Source organism: Manis javanica, chromosome 1, assembly GCF_040802235.1.
Source record: "Manis javanica isolate MJ-LG chromosome 1, MJ_LKY, whole genome shotgun sequence".
NCBI classification, from domain to species: Eukaryota; Metazoa; Chordata; class Mammalia; order Pholidota; family Manidae; genus Manis; species Manis javanica.
In genome coordinates this window covers 122,217,998-122,235,829 of record NC_133156.1, presented here as the reverse complement: position 1 = coordinate 122,235,829, position 17,832 = coordinate 122,217,998, and the positions used below count along the sequence as shown (strand labels likewise).

The window sequence follows — 17,832 nt, the reverse complement described above, 5'->3', positions numbered from 1 at the left end:
CAGGCAAAAGAGCACACTCTCGTGTTCCCTTAAGGGGAGGAAACCTGCAGTAATGTGAGATAATTAAATTTAGTCTTGGAAAAGTCTTCTTTGAAACGTTCTAATCAAGACTTCCAGCTTTCTGAGTGTGTGTGCGCTTGATTCTTTAATTCTTCCTGGTGCCGGTTTTGCATTTCTAATGAAAGTAAACTGACAAAGCTTGAAAGTGGTCTAAGGAGCAAAACAAAGCCAGCAAGCATGCTTCAAGTGCGCCAAGATTAATCAATATTCCAGAAACCTCGGGTTTCCCCCCTCCTTCCCTGTGGTGTTTTCATTTTTCCCCTCTCCCCCTTGCCCGGGCACAGACTCCTCCCCTTTTCTTAAGTTGCCCCTATAGTAAGTTGCAGTTGCGGCGCACATGCATGCCTGGCTCTCTGCGTTTTGTTACTCCACTGTACCTGCTGGGAGCTCACCTTGTCATTGCCTGGGGTATCTTCCACCCATTACAAAATCAGAAAAGGTAAGCCTAACTTGCTGTGTTCCTGCTGGGCTTAATATCTCTTTCCACTTCCCTGCCAATGTATTTTGCTTCTCAAGCAGAGGAATAGCGAGAGTAAAAGCTAGCCATTTTGGTAGATTAAACCCATGTTAGCAATTTAATGTAATGAGCGTGTGGTGTCTATTTATGCCGTGTCCTCTCTCAGTTTGAAGTGAGTCATCCGAGGTGGACTGGGGGCAGACTGTAGTTCGAGATCTAGAAAAGAATCAAGGCTGAGCTGCTGTGTTTAAAAGTGACTAGTAAAGAGAATCAGAGATTAGTTAAAAAAAAAAAATCTGGTCTATCGCGTCTCCCCTTCCCTTCTCTCTAGACTTTTAATCTGCTGCGAAGTTTTAAACAAGTTGTAGGTCATATTACCACTGAGTTTAACTTGCAATTTGCGTTACAAGTCAAAACTGTTAAGACAAATCTTTTTTTCCACACTTGATTTGTCGAAAAGCTGCGGAGGATCCTCTGCCTTCCAGTTATACCTCCCCCGCCAACGCGCACGCTGGCTGCCTGCGCTGCCAGCTGCACACACATCTGAATTGTACTTGGATTGATCGTGGGGAAGATTATGAATTAGAAATTTTATAAAGCAGTAGGAGAAATTCCTTGATTTTTCAAAACAGCTGATTTCCAACAAGGAGAGATTAATTTAGTTTATTTGAATAACCTCAGGAACCATTTAAAGAAACTAGAACGACGCATTGTAATGTTTGGAATGAAAACTAGATTCGTCACCTCATCTTTTCTAGAAATCCTAAATACTTAAAATACTTAAAAGTTGGTGATGCTTTCTTTCTCAGAAGATGGTAGTATGTTCTCCACAAGGACAAATGCTACTTTGGACTTTAACTTGCAATAAGAATGAAAATGAATCATGATTTCAGATCATTTATAGATGTGCCCAGACTACTTTGCTTATTTCATGGAAAAAAAATTTTTAATTGCCTTGTAAATGGTTAAATGCATTTCCTGAGTCCTGAGGGTATTTGGGTTCTTTTCATGACAGTATTTACTAATTGATATATCATGTGCTTTTTTTTAATTAAGGAAAATAGTTACTTTTTATATAGAACAGAAAGCTCCAACTGTGAAATATCAGTATCTTAATTCATTTTGTCGACCTGGTTATGCCTTCACCAGGCATACAGCATAAGCCATCAAGTAATTATTCATTATTTCCTGTGCATTCAGTTGGACATTTATTGAGCGTGGACATTGTACAAAGCACTCAGCTAGGTTCTGGGGGACAGGATGAGGGTCACACTAGCTCTAATGAACCCAATTGGAAGAGGAAGGACAAATTTTTAAAAATAGAACACAAGTTTCTGCTTATATATTCTGAATTTATGCACATCTCTCACACCCGATACAATAAAATGAGCACATTCTAGCCTTGAAACCTGGCATTGTGGTCCACCAGCCCTTGATGCCTGCTGAGATTGTGCAGTCTGCCAACAGTGTGCCCTGCTGTGGGGCAGTGCAGATTTCTCACCCCTGGAGACTGTAACTCTTGTCCTTCTCTCTCCCCTTCTAGTTGTGTTCTCTAACACTAAAGAGGTCTGGCTTTTTGGTGGTGATTCCAAGACACTGAAGTGCAAAGAAGAGACACTCCAGAGAAGTAAAATATGACTAAAAGCAATGGAGAAGAGCCCAGAATGGGGGGCAGGATGGAGAGATTCCAGCAAGGAGTCCGTAAACGCACACTCTTGGCCAAGAAGAAAGTGCAGAACATCACAAAGGAGGATGTTAAAAGTTACCTATTTCGGAATGCTTTTGTGCTGTTCACTGTCACCGCAGTCATTGTGGGTAAGTCCTTGATAACAACAAAAAAAAGTACTGTATCTTGTTTCTCTGGGGAATCTGGCTGCCTGGGAATATTATCAGATGGACTGATTGCAGGTATTCAAAATGATAGGGACAGGCTTTCCTTTGAATTGGAAGAGGTTTTTTTTTCTCTTTAAATGACAGTCTGTTGGTATGTTTAATGCAATATGTAGCAAACACATGGGAATCTGAAAGAAGCATCATAGGCATTATGCACATCAATTGATTGTGTGGAGAGGTGAAATAAGTCAAAGCTTTTCCCATCTCATACAAGGATAAAAGAATGATAATTTACTCATTAGGCCTGACCAGTTAAATAACAATAAAAATAATTAAGTACACACTAGATTTCGCCAAGATGTAATCATTATACATTGTCACTTTCACTTAAAACTATTATAATTAGAACATCCAAAATGAGTTAAGTGTCCCTAATAGTAATTGTATTCTATCTGGTGCTGATTTGAAGCTGCCTATCAGCACTTAGACATAGAGGCTGAATCTTTATGTTTGTTTGTTTATTGAAGTATCATTGATATACAGTCTTACATTGATTTCAAGTATTCAAAACAATGGTTCAACAGCTAACTACATTATTAAATCCTCATCCCAATTAGTGCAGTTACTATATACCAACTTAAGAAGATGTTACAGAATCATTGACAAAATTCTCCATACTGTATTACTATCCCCCTGACCGACTTATATTATCATTGAGAATTTTTGTGCCCCTTTATCCCCCTCACCCTCCCTCCCTACCCACCCAAGGCTGAATCTTTTCTGTGATTGCATTCTCTCATCCAGTGACTGGGAAAGATAAATTGGGGAAATGTTAACACAGATCTCTTTTATTCCTTGTCTTGAAGCACCTGCCGTAAATAGCTCTAACTTTTTTTGAAACATTTTAGCCTCTTACAAAGTTAGCCTTGTTAACAGCAATCTGTACTAATTAAACATTATTATTTTGCTTGACTTATTTGTATCTGAAATTAGAGTTTATTACTTGTGGGTGGCATCGATCCTACTTTAAAATAAGGCCAAAAAAATCATACTTACTTAGAATGTAAGCCAATGCTATATTGTAAAAAATGTTCTAACTTTAATTTCTACTATCTGTCACCAAAAAAAAGGCATTCATGTAAAGTTTTAATCTGTACCTTGAAGGTTGCTAAGATTTCCATCAAATATAAATAGATATTGATAATAAAACCTAAGAAAATTCTGCAGCATATAAATAAAAATATAACTTAATCCAATAAAAATAGGGTTCTTAAATTGAAGACAAACAGGAATAGAGCAGAAAAGTAGTTTGTCACAATACTTTAGATATATTCCATTTCAAAATATTTTGCTCTACTTTAGAAATAGTTGGTGATTAATGACTGTTCAATTAGTTTTAGACATGTTCAAAGAGAAAGAGTCCTGAATAACTCAGGGAAGCAATGCCTTTCTTTAGTAGGTTTTCAGGTTTGAATGCATTCCTGAAAGAAGTATTTCAGACCTGTATCAGTGTCTTGGAAGTTGATGCAAAATGCAGTATTTTCACCTTGTTTTTTTGCTTTTAATTACACTTGTTGTCAAGCCAAGCAAAAGCTGCATAATAATAATAGTTGAACATTTATATAGTACTATTCCAGGTATTTCATTTTATAGATGAGAAAATTGAATATTGACAGCTCAAGCAACTTGTCCAAAATCATATAGTTAGTAAATATGAGAGCTGGAAATCAAACTCAGGCTGTCTAGAGCTAGAGAATATTCCCTAACCATTCTTACCATCCTGCCTTTCTGCTCTGTTAACTAGTTGACATCTTGTGAGAAATGCCACAAAGAGAAATGCTGCTGTGTCTTGATAGAGGCCAATCAGCAAGCAGAACTTGATGCATTCACATACTGTTGTTATTTTACTATACGATTTACCCAGTTAAACTCAGTGGAAAACTTATAATTCTCCTACAAATGATTAAGCCATGTCCCTATCATAAGTTTAACAAATAACCATTAATTTTGCAATCCTATATGTATAATAATAGAGGTCAGTGATACTGAAGTACATTTGGAAAAGATGCAGAAAGCTTTATTCAAAATGGTGTTTGAAAAACCAGAATAATTCCACTTCTAGGACAGAAATGTTTCAGAGGAGGGGAATGGAAAGTAATAAAACCTGAACATGGAAAGCAGATTGATAAAGAAGGGAGTTCCTAAGTGACTACAAAGAAATAATGTCTCTCACAGAAGGACAACGATAAGGTCAGGGCTTAAGAGTCCATTTTCTCTGTGAGTTCTGGGATCATTTCCTAGGCCCAGTGAGGACTTGCCTAAGATTTGTGAGAACTGCAATGATTTGGCTGAGCTGGGGTAAATAACTTGGCAGGATGCTCTCATGGTCAGCTTTACTAATGGAAATTGAGGAGGTAGAAGGGACAAGAAGGCACTAAAAAGAACCAAAGCAAAAGAGCTCATTGAGAGTCAGAGAGAACACTGAGTCTACACCAAAGACCTGGAATCACAAATAGACAACCTAACAGCAGATTTAGGAGGGAAGGAAGAACCCTTCAGTTATCTCTTGGTGCCTTTTCCACTGAAGGCCCAATGGAAACAGAAGATCCATTTAGCTTGTCACAGGGTACCATGTCTAGACGAGCCCCAAAAGAAATAATAGGGAAAGAACATGGCTGGACATCAACTCTCTAGCTTATTTGCTGTGGCACAAGATAAAATCAGAAGGAGGCTGGCAAGGAAGAAACAGTTATTCTCCCCAAAGATGAGATGAGAAGAACTATAGCTGCTACTTCATTTTCAAATTCTTAGGTTTTAATCATTTTTAGTAAAAAAAATACCTGGAAAATCTATATGTATGGGGTGAAATTTTTGTTCGGTATGTTTTGTTTTGTCTTTTGGAAATAAAATGAACATGCATTTAGCACGTGGAACTAGAAACCAGAAAAACATTATGGAGAAAGAGAAAAGACAGGAACCCATATATTCAGCATATAGTAAAGAACCATAAATACTGCAATACCAATTCCTCTACCAGCACAGGCATAGAACCAATTGTGCCATTTGATGGCATCTCTAAGAAGTGATATTTCTAATGTCATTTCTAAGTGATGTCAAAGTCTGAATGTGCCGTGCTATGAGAAAGCCATGTAATGGGAGCGGATTAGGAACCTAAGAGAACCAATCCCAAGTGCTAAGTTCCTCTGAGAGGGTTCATTATTGAAGCATTAGACAAAGTGGCTTCCAGAACTGTTGCAGACATCTGTCTGACAAAAACCACACCAAGAAGAGTGGTTACTGGCTGTCTTCCTCCAGGAAGCACTTTCTAATTTCAAATTGTGGTAAGTTGTGTTAGAGTGACCTCAGACATCTCACTGAAAGAAAGAGAAAGTCCTTTGTGATGTTTAAGTCACCGAATACCCACTCTCTCCATGTCCAGGGAATGAATAGCATAATAAAAATGAAATCTCAGGCCAAAGAATTATGAAGAAATGGGTCATAAGATCAGTTGCAAGGGGAAAGAATCTGTAAATAGAATTAAATAGAATTGCATAGAACTGCCTGGTGGTTTTAAAGGAGTTCACAATCGCAGCAACTAGCACCTTTATCTGCTGTTGGTCTTCACACGCACACACAGAGTTTATGTTTGGGCTGTCCTTTATCTGGATTTGAGAGAAATTGGTGACTTTTCAGGAAAGAAAACAAACTGACTAGATTTCACACCATTCCCTAATAGTCTTTGGCAATAAATTTAAATTTCAATACAATTCAATAATATCTCTGAAAGATACACAAGAAACTGGTCACCCTGGCTGCATCTCGGATAGGAGGTGGGCATTTGGGGAATGAAATGGAAGCAATAATACTTTCCTCCAAACAAGTTTTTTTATAGATTGAATTTTTACCACATTCATATTCAATCTACTATTATCTAGTATCTGCTAAATAAATTAAGTAACTATTGTTTTTAGTTCAATGCCATTCAGCAATTCAACAAATACTGAAGTAGTGTATCTGTCCCTGTGCTATGCAATGAGGAGTCTGCCCTCAGGTAGTTTAGTAGGAGAGATGGATTTAAGATGAGATAACAAAGGAATATACAAGGTTCTGAGGTAGTGATAGGGAAATTTATAACTCTGAAGATCTTTTTAATGAGATCATATTATGCCCACTCTTCTGGATAATATGTGATATCTTTCTGTGTTGGGACTTTAGAAATCCCACTTTCTTATTAACAACCACTCTGGGAGCCGTAGATGTGCCTGTAGGGGAAAAAAATAAAAGTGCAGCTTCTGATGAAGGATTGGCCTGGATTCATATGCCAGTTTATTATTTGATAGCTGTGTGATCCTAAAGAAGGCATTTTACTGCTCTGAGCCTCAGTGTCTTCACCTGTTATTACGCATAAAACATATATTGCCAACAGTTACACTGTGTGCTAAGCACTACTGCAAGTTGTTAGTATATTTGCTTTATTTAATCCTTGCAACAAACCAGACAGGGAGGTATTTTTATCTCATTTTACAGATGAGGAAACTGAAGCTCAAATACTTATCTCACAGTTGATGCAAATTGATTGGGATTCCAATCTACCATCTGGCTCCAAATTCATACTCTTTTCCACTACACTGCTCTGAGTGCTAGTCCCTGACCATTCTTGTTTTATTATAGCAATTAGCTAGGGGTTTGCACTGAAAAACAGGGGGAATGGGAAGGAGAGGTTGAATCAAGACCTCATTACAGGAGTCACTCCTGAGTCCTGGTGATTGATTGCATGTGAGAGTTGACAGAAAAGGTGGACTACAGGCCAATGGTCCAGTTTCTGGCTTGGGGACCAGGTGGTGATGATACCACTGGTAGAGGAAGAAATACAGGAAGATGATTGGTGAGGAAGGGGCGACAACAAGTTTGGTTCGGGGGAATGTTGAATTTAAGATGTGGCACGCCACTGCAGTAAGGAGAGTGCAAGAGGCTCGCTGTAAACTGAGATTTGGAAGGTATTCTTATGGATTCCAGACTGAAAGAGGACAGGTTCTGTCTTTGAATGTTAAGTGAATAACAATCAGTGAATTGGGTTATGCTACTATATTAACCTACTTGCAAGTGAGTCTGTTTTCAGAACAGTATTAACTCTAAGGCCTTTTTTATGCCTAAATGCAATAATCTCCCAGAAATGCCATAGTAGAATTCTGTGCCATGGACACACACCCAATATCTAGACGAATCAGTTAGTTCAGCCAACAGGTCCATCAGTGTGGCTAACCATCAGCTGCTGCTCTGGTGGGACTGGCCACCTGCTCGGGTTGGTGGTGTCGGCACGGTCTGGCACCCGTGCTGACATCACATGGCTCAGGAGAGAAGGGCATCTCCACACAGGTTGAACAACAGGAATCCAGAGAATGGTGAACAGGTTTCCGGGTTTGGATTTATGTTTCTTGAACACTTCCTGGAAGTGAGAAGAGGGTGAAGGAGCTTCAGGAAGCCAGGGGGAGGGTCTCTCCCAGGGGTAGTATCAGAGCTCAGCTATTGCTTCCAAAGTCCCCTGGGCAGAGGGCTGGGAGGGAAGGGATAGGCTTGGGAGCTGAGAAGCAATGCCCTGCTCTGGAGAAGTGACACAGGGGTAGCACATAAGGACTCCTAGAATCTAACTTTTCTGTGCTTCACCTTTTTTCTCACCCAAGGAGTCAAAATACAGAACAACTGTCAGGGACAGCAATAGCAAATAACTGGCATGCGCTCACAGCACACTTGGATAGCAGCCCTCTCTCACACCTTCTCAAAAAACATTCCAGGAAGCTGCCTTCTCTCATGGGGTACAGGGGAGTGGGTCAGAAGTATGGATTCTGGAGCCAGACACTTAGATTTATGTCCCAATTCTGGAACTGACCTCTGTTTCTTCATAGAATAATAATAACAGCTCTCTGTCAAAATTTAGATCCCAGTTCTGCCACTTAGAACCATGTAACCTTAAATAATGTCCTTGGCAGGTAAAGTGTCTTTTCCTTTTGTAAACCCCTTGTCTCTGGCTTCTGCCTTTGCCACTGTATGGAGTGAAAATACACTGATTTGAGGATGCTGATCTGCAGAGAACTGAGACCCAGGGACGTGGGCAGGACAGGGGACTGGAAGGGGAGAAGATGGTCATCTGGTTTAGGTCTAGGAGAAGTGGCTTCTATTTCCTTGGCTAGAGAAGAGAGCCAAGAGAGTTGTAGGAAGAGACTCAAAAGCCGTAAAGGGCTTTGTGAGGCCAAGATGAATCCTCAGAGTAAAGCGATGCTGTCACTGTCTGTCCCTTACCTAGCTGGCCTCCTGAGCTACATCAGACAGTGATACTGGCAGCCCTTACCACAATTGAACCGCTCAGTAGAAGGAGTGCCTGACAGTAGATGTCTCTCAGGAAAATGGGAAGTTGCTGAGAAAATGTTTTCAATAAGTGTTTCAGCATTCTCAGTACTGCATTTTTGTTCATCCTTAGGACCAGTCTGGGAGTTCACTGCCTCCCTAGTTTCTCTTTCTCTCCAGCAGTTTGGTGTCTACTGTTCATTAGCTGCCAGTCCCATCAGAATGGAGACAAGCAAGATGAGGGGTTCTGGAAACATGGAGGAAATGTTGCTGATTCCTAGCAGTTGGTAAACATTTTTTTGAAGTAGAAGGTAGAAGGCTTAATGTTGTCCTAAGATTATCTCTGGATTTTATTTTGCTCTATTGTCTTCCTGTTAATTCAGATAATGAGAAATCTGAGCAGGCAGTTTCTAATTTGTTTCTCTTTCAAGAAGTAACCAAATAAGCAGTTGTGTTCAGAACAATTATCTGCAATAATAGTACCTCCCATTGTTGCAGTGTTTCAGTTTACAAAACACTTTCCCAGTGCATGCTATGGTAATGTTAAGTCCATAGCCAGTCCATTCCCCTTCTGATTAGTATCTGCAAATGTCTGGAATGCAGCTAAGAAAGCACTGAGAGTCTAAAGGTCCTGGTTACAGACCCAGTTCTGCCATCAACTAACTCACTTTATAATTTAGGACGAATCTCTCAGCCTCATCTATCCTCAGACATGTAGATTCATGTCCGCTTCTAACTCCAAAATTCTATTATTAAAGTCTATTTGCCTTCCTCTAAAGCAGAAGATGTGGACTAAGGTACACAAGTGCTTTCTTTTCAGTCCGTGATACATTGCAATTGCAAAGACCTTTTTCCTACACTGATTGTCTCCCAACCCGTTCAGCCAGTCCCTCCAATCCAACAAACAGCTGCCTCCTCTCGCTTTGAATTCTTGGGTACCGCCCACTTCCTGACTCTGGATATGATGGCCAAAGTTTGAGGACATAAGTGAGACACACACCTGCAAAAGCCACTTCTACCCTTCATTCTTCTGCCTGCTTCTTATAAATCAGAGGAGGAAAATTGTGGACCTTTGTTTTTGCCATAGAGTAACGAGGTTTAAGAGCCTGCACTAGCTGGAAGAGGCAACTGGAATTAAGCACCGTCTTTTCCAAGTTGTACATTCCAGGTGTTAGAGTACTTGATATTTATGGAACACAGCGTGCTATCATTCATCAGGTATTTGCTTTGGCAGCTGGGTGAGCTGTATCATTTCTGTGAGATGAGGAAAGCACTTCGGGGCACAAAGTTTAGCCACGGTGCTCACCGAGTATAAAATTATGAGTCTCATGTCAAGCTTCAATGCTTTCAAAATTACCCAGAGCGTATTCCCTAGACCAAGATTATTCCCACCACTATGCCCAACCAAGAGATGTGCTCAAGTGTTTTTGAAACCAAAAAGAAAATAAAAACCCCAAAACCAAATAAAGGAAGATATACCCCAAATGAATTAAGACAAGAAGGGAAAAGGTGCTTCTATTTTCCTCTGTGTATCATATCAAAGATTCGAAGGCAAATTTCAGAGCAGCAGGTTGAAAGGCGCACTTGAGTTTTGAATTTCAAGACTGAGCTTCTGTCTCCAGAGAGGGCGACTCTATTCTTCTTGTCCCCAAAGAGATTTCTCCAGTTCTCCAGTGATAATTCCAGGGCACATACTATTGCTACTTTCCAGGGAGAAAACAGTGGGCTATTAGTGAGAGACTTTCTATTCAGAATCTTGTAAGATGAAGCTCATTTGTTCTAATGAGGGTAGAGATGGACAACCGCTGCCCTTTGTGCCCTGAAAAGATGGCCCTGCTTTTAGTCACATTGCATCACTTGAAATTCCATCTTTAAAGCAAAACCCCAGAGATATGTGTCATTGCTGGTGTCCAGCTTGTTGATAAATGTGAAGGTAAAGGTATCAAGAAAGAAATTATGAGTCTTTTAAGAGACTGCCTATGACCAAAGTTATCTTTGTTGTCATTTACTTATTTTTGTGTTCTTAGATTTGCTTTTTTAAGGAGAATGAAGTAGTCATATAAACAAAGCTGAGATTCAGTAAACTTCCCAGCGCCTGTAAGTTCTGGCAGCACGATGCTGTGCACATATGATGGATGATGAAAGGGCAGGTTACCTTTGCCTCGTGGTTTACAATGTGAGTTTGCAGCTTTGGTTTATTTATGGCTGCCAGGGCTAATTGGTTTGAAGCAGCACATGAGCCCATAATGACTGAGTTCAAAGTTTTTTCAGATTCACTTCCTTGATCCCAGAAAAAAAGAGAGCTATTTGGTCAGAAAGTGATCCACTCACTATAAATTTGAGCACAGCTAGTGACTTTCCTCTCCGTGGCCCAAATTAAGTAAACTTGTTGTTAAAGCAAGACTGAGGAGAAACCAACCCAGACTTGTGGTGACTTTTTAGAAAGATCGAGGCATCTAGCAGAAATGATGTAGAATAGAATTCAGTCAGATAAAAACAAAAGTTGTGGGCCACTTTTCTGGCTTATTTATTTTGTTAATTTACTTTTGAGGTAAATATATTTATGTTGCCCCAAATCAAAAAGTACAAAAGGATACCAAATGAAAGTATCCCTCCACCCATTTCACCCAAGGACCTAGTTCACGTTGGTTATCAGTTGCTTGTGTACCTTTAGAGTTATTTTATATATATAAAAATAAATATGAATTTATTCTTTTCTGCCTTTGCAATACAAATGGTGGCATACTTTATATAGCCTGCTTAGTATATTGCTTTTCTTCACTTTACAATATACCTTGGATATAATTCCTTATTAGCACAAAAGGAGCTTCCTCACTCTCTCTTGGGGCTGCATTCTGTAGGTGTATCATAATTTCTTTAAGCAATTCCCAAGTGATGGATACTTAGGTTGTTTCCAAACTTTAGATATTTTAAATAGTGTAATGAATAAATCCTGTGCCAAAGTTATTTTACCCAGATAAAGTATCTCTATGGGATACAGCCCTGTAAGTAGAATTGCAGAGACTAAAGTTAAACTCATTTGTGATTTTAATAAGTATTGCTAATTTGTACCCCAGAGAGGTTGTAATGATTCACCCCTCTCCCCCCACCAAATTGTGGGATTTTACGGAAGAGTTCGCCCTGCTGTCACCTCCTCCAGAGGTAAGGATGGGCATGCTTTGCGGTTTGTATGCTCTGGCAGGTAAATGGCACATGAACGAAAGGCACAGGAGGAACTTAGAATATTTTAAACATATTTCATTTCCAGTTTCTACTCAGTCTTAACAATATTTTTTACCAGCAAGGAAGGCATCAGTTTCTGATGATTTTCAGTGGCTGTTTCTAAAATAGAATACATTTTTAAATGACAATGAATTGGACTTTTAGAAGCCCTGTAGGATCATTTGTAAGTTCAATTACCATCACATACCCCATGTTAGTGCAGTTTTAGGAAGAAAACCCAGGCTTTTCAGAACTCCCAAGGTTCTTCTGATACAACTATCTCTGGGAGCCGCCCGCCATGTGGGCCTGAGTCTGAATCTGCATTTGGTTGGTCATCAGCTACCCAGGGCTAGCTCGTCCTGGCACCACTGGTGGAACAGGGCTGGAGCAGGTATTTCCCACCTCTAGCAACAGGAAATACCAAAGGACAAAAGAGTGAACCAAGCCAAGGTCCAGATCTGCGAAGGATGTGGGCCCAGAGGAGTGGGGGAGGGGTGAGATTTGCCTCAAACACAGAGTAACTTCTTACCAGCGAGTGCCTGAAGTTTGGGATGAAACCGGAGGGACCAGGAGAACTCTTGGGCAGGTAGTTCACCATTACACCCTTGTCCTGTTTGTAAAAATAAGCTACTGGAACTCTATGTCCACTACCTTCATCAGGCTAGCATCAGACAGACCTATGACGTCTCCAAATTGAGCCACAATGTAGCCAAGTTCTGATACAGAAACTTTTATTTGATCTTTCAAATAATTATTTATTGTTTTTCAGTATGCTTTCATATTCAGTATCAGGGGCTTTAGAATTTATTAGAAGAAACAAGATGAATTCATAATAAGGCAGCTAAGATTTATAATGCTAGTTTAATGGTTCTTTTAAACCTGGAACATTTAGCTGAGAATATTAAAGTTCAAGAGAATTTTGAAAAAATAGAGGTCCAAAGAGATTTTATGATTTGAAGATATGGGCTGTGGAAATAGGCAGATTTAAGTTTGAAACTCCAATTTGCCAACATCAGTTACTGGCCATGTAACCTTGGACAAGTGGCTTATTCTTTCTAGGGTTCAGTCTCCTCATCTGTAGGATGGTGATACTCTTAGGAAGGAAAGGACTCGGCTCTGTGTTGCAGGGAAGTCAGGTATAGTGAGACAAGAAACCAAGTCAAAAAAGCAAAGTAAGTTTTAATACACTCTGCATAGAGTAACAAGTGAGCCCGCCTAAGATAAGACAGGACCTGAGGCTCATTCTGAAGCTTCTTTTATGTGGTTTTTGTCAGGGCTGAGAGCTCCTTGATTGACAGCTGTCAGCTCTCTAGGCTTGTTCTGATTGGTGAAATGAGGATCGGCTGTGCTGTGCCTGTGCTTATGATGTTTCTTATCTGGGGAGACCCTGGACATTTGCTGAGTCACTCTTGAGCCCTGTGGCTTCATCCGATCAACTCCCTGAGTCATCTTTGGGGGGCCCTCTCTCCTCTTCATCCCTCTTATTTCTGTCTTTCTGCCTAACAATACTAAATACTGTAGGTTTGATATGAAGATTAAATCTTTAAAATGTCTTTTCACATAATTTACTGGCAGTACAAGTTCAGACCCCTCATCTCTGACTCTTGGTCCATGATCTTTCTACAGCATCACACATGCTGTCCTTTATATTCAAAATAACCTGCCTTGTGACAGAAACAGGAATCCGGAGCTATCACTTTGAGTTTGTGAATTTAGAAACCTCAGCCTCCAAGAAATTGTAATTCAATCAAGATCTCATTCCACAGATCATGAGAGAGAAATCTCAATGTGGAAGAGAGGGGATGCTCCTAAGGGTGGGCAACTATGCCCACAGATGTAGCAGGAAATAGGACTTTCTGGGGAGCCTGGAGAAAAGCAATTCCTTCATTCGGGAAATGTTTTTAACACCAGCTGGGGGCCAGGCACTGCTGGATGCTGATCATCTGAAAGAGTAAGTCATGCTGTTTGTTCATTCATTCAGCAATATACAGAGTGCCCACTCTGTGCCCAGCAACTGTTTTAGGGGCTTAATAACATATACATAAGTGAAAAGTTCCTACTTGTGAAATATTAATGTTTTGTCACCTTCAACCAGGGGTGCACTATCACCAAAAATTTGATGCCATTATTTTCCTTGAGCCATCTTGCATTCAAGTGGACAACATGGTATAAAGATCTGGCTGAAGACCTGGAGGCCAAGTTTTTTTTTTAATCTGACTGGTTTGCACTGTAAATGCTGAAACAGCTAGTTGGCTCATCCTGGGCAGGTACTTAGTAGCTTCCTTATGGCTGCCTCAGAATGTGGTCTTTCTCCCCAGGTCAGTGCCACTATAACTTTCAGATTTTCTTTTGACATCTGAGATGTTTGGGGACATCATCTTGTTTCCTAGAGAATTTTGCATTGTGAGTAATAATTCTAGAAGGGTTTGGTCTGCCAATCTGTTCATGGCAGAGTTTGGAGATAAGGTAGAAACTTCAATAAAATTTTACTATTTTTAACTCCATCATTTACCAAAAGTTAAATTGGGTGACTTGGTCCAAATTTGACTGCAAATGGTGCTTGGTTTTTTTATTCTTAACTATTTTCTGTATTTGTAATGTTTTCAGCAATCTTATCAGATTAAATACAGACTAAATTCTTAAAATAGGCCTCTGGCTTTTAATCTGTTGCGTGTGTCTGGCCTTTAAAAGCAAGCCCGTGGGGTGTTCTTTCTGAAGCTCTGGTGTGCACATTGTGTCTTAGTTTAGAAAGCAAAGTGGTATTTAATCTTGCAGAGAAGTTTTTGTTATATAGGCTCTCCAGGGAAACAGTGAACCCCTGAAGGACTCATTTCTTGAGCTTTTTGTATTAGGAGAAAGTATTTAAACAAAACTGCATCTTTGTTCATAACATTCAACCAGCATATCTAGCTAATGTTGATCAACTTAAAATTCTAGTTATTTCCTAGATTCTACAAATCTTGTCAAAATACTCAAACAGAAATCATGTAAGACTTAAAGTGAGCAATCTGGATATTGCTCCTGACTTCTGTGTATTATATGATGTCACCAAGATGTAAATTTCACAAAGTCAGCTTCAGCTCTAACAAATCCTGGTGAGAGGTTATTCTGATTTTATTGTTCTTTTTTACAGAGTAATCAATAATAAAGGATCTGTTCTTTGCATTAAAGACCTGGTGGTCATAAAGGTTTTTATTAACTCTAGGAACACCAATCAATATGCTTCAAGTAAGTGCCCACTAATGAAGCTCAGCTCTGCAGAGGTAGCGAGCAGCTTTACCAAAGTGCAGAGAGCCTCTCCCTCCCTGCTACCTCTAAGCAGTTGGAAGGGAAGGGTGTAGAAGGCTCTGAGAAGTCTGTGCATCAGGCTGTGAGAATGTTTCAGGGAAGGCTTTTCTCATTGCTGGGCTATATAATCAGAAACCCAAATTGCTTACCCAAAAAAGAGGTCTTCGCCTTCAGAGCATTTCCTCTTGATCTGATGCTTATAGTTGGCTGAACTTACCACACTGGCTTCACCTCTAATGCTGCCTATCAGAGCAGAATGTTCAAGGAAAATGTCTTTTGTTTATTCATTCAATAAATGAATTGGAAAAAAGCTAGATGTTGACCTCATTAAGGGAGATCAACAAAATCTTTCCCCAACTTAAGCTCTACATTTAGTCAACCTAATTCAAAATAGAACAAAAAGGTAGGCGAAATTTTGTATACTCACTTAGACTTTTTAAATGAGTGCCTGACTATTGGAAGGCCAGGAATACAGCACTGAGAGCCTGGGCCCTGGAGCTTGGTAGCCTGCACATCAAGTCCACCTCAGCCGCTCACCTGGCCTTGGAGAAGCAACTTCACCCCTCAGCACTGACCATGGCTCCAACCTGTACCAGCTATGTGGTTTTGGAAATTTACCCACCTTCTCAATGACTCTGATTCTTTCCCTCTGAGCATTGGGTAATGCTAGTGCTGGCCTCCATGGTGTCTGTGAGGCCATGTGCTTGTGAGGACCTGGCATCTCTCACATACTCAATGACTGCTAGCTTTTGTCATTTAGCATGGGAACTTGAAGCATGTTTTCATTTAATGTCCCTTCCATCTTTGTTACTGATTGTTTCTGAGGATTAAATATGTATAGTGGAGGGAAAATTAATTTTTTATTTATTATTTTAATTAATAACTTTTATGTAAATTAGTTTAAATCATTCCATATAAAGAAATTTGGTGTAACCATTTTAAATAGTCACTTGGTACTAATAACCATATTGTGAGGTCCTTAACAAATGAAAGGGTTCCAAGATGTGCTGGGTACCTCTGGTAATCTCTAGCAGATTCAAGGTTAATACTCAATGCTTTCACAATTTAGGGGTTAGAGACACCAAAGACCTAGGAGCCAGGCTCATTTGAGAACTCAAGGCCCAGGCTACATTAATATGCTTGTGTTTGAGAGGCTTTAAGTGCAATAGAAAGAGCACTATTGTTTAGAAACCCCAGGTCAATCACTTATGAGCCCTGTAAACTTGAGCAAGTTAACTATCTTCTGAACATCAATGTATTCATCTTTAAAGCAGACACAATAACATCTACTCATGAAGCTGTAATGAGTGTTAAGCCACCATTAACACAGAATAAGGGCTCAATAAATACTCCCTTTCCCCAACATAATCTTCTCTTTCTCACGAGCAGATACAGATCACTTGGTAAACCCAGAGATTCAGTCAGGGACAAAACTGATTCAAAGTGTATTTGCCATGTGCTTTCTCTCTAAGCAATTCCTCTCTTCCAAACATTTTACTTTAAACTGTCCCTTGTAAATAAATGATGTCTCCTCCTTGCTGTTTCTACTAGACAGAGGAGGTTTCCAGACACTGAAGAAAAATATCACCACCTCTTGAGACTTTGCATCTCTATGACTGTCTTTTTGCTGATCTGTTGGGGATCTGCTTGGCAGATTGGAGTGTTAACTGACTTTGTCGTTCACACACTGCTCAGAATTCATTCACTGAGCTGGCTTACTCTCTCTCCTAACACCCAGATGAAAATTGGTTGCACTGACTAAATGTAGGGTTGGATGGGGAAAGACAGAAGGTAATGGAGCACCTAAGGGGAGAGAGAAGCTGGATACAGCTGGCATAGTTGTAGGGAAGGGAGGAGAGTCAGTGCTGGCACAGGTTAAATTTTGGGAGATGAGATCAACTGCCCTTAGTATTTAAAAATAATAGTATTTAGAAATAATAATCCCTTCCGTCTACTACACTGGCTTGCCTCTTGCTCCTAGAACCTCTGCTTGTATCACTAGTAGACCAATTAGTCTATCATTTTTTTCTAAATTATGACTTAGATAGTTTTTTTGGACTAGCCAGAATCCTACCTATCTTTGGAAATATTGTTCTATATAAGTAAACACATTTCTAATAACAAACAGCCAAATTAAAAATGAACTTGTACAACCAAGCCTGGTCTTACATTATTTTTGGGGGGGATACCTAAAATCCTGATAGCTTGATATGGTCAGATTTCAGGTGAAGAAAAAGAGTTTCTTGTGTTTACTGTGCCCATATTTTGTTATAATTGAATGACAAATGTTTAAATGCATTTAAATAAAGATAAGAAAACGTAATAAATTATAGTGAAATTACATATGATTGGAAGTAAAGTAAAATTTCCAAATATTTACTTGTTTATTTACTTATTATAGGATGAAACACTTACTTCAATGTGACAGCCTTTATATGAGAAGGCAGGAAGGAACCAAATATTACCAGAGACTTTTATAATTCTTATGCATTGTTGATACTGCAATATTGAATAATGTGCACTGACATGTGGAATTAAATGACTTACCCTAAACCAAGTTTCAGGACATTTCACTATTTTAAAATAAAGCAAACAAACAATCAAAGGAGGAAAAATTAATTAAAGATTTA

At 39.5% G+C, this 17,832-nt stretch overlaps 1 protein-coding gene across 1 annotated transcript in view; it reads left to right on the top strand.

Moving 5' to 3' along the window:
- Positions 1-343: 343 nt before the first annotated feature.
- Positions 344-17,832, top strand: part of SLC1A3 (solute carrier family 1 member 3) — a 76,013-nt gene continuing 58,524 nt past the window's right edge. Inside the window, exons 1-2 of the mRNA XM_017658664.3 lie at positions 344-499; positions 2,061-2,332. Coding sequence (XP_017514153.2) covers positions 2,152-2,332 — 181 coding nt within the window. The 5' untranslated portion in view covers positions 344-499; positions 2,061-2,151. The remainder of the gene's footprint in view (positions 500-2,060; positions 2,333-17,832) is intronic.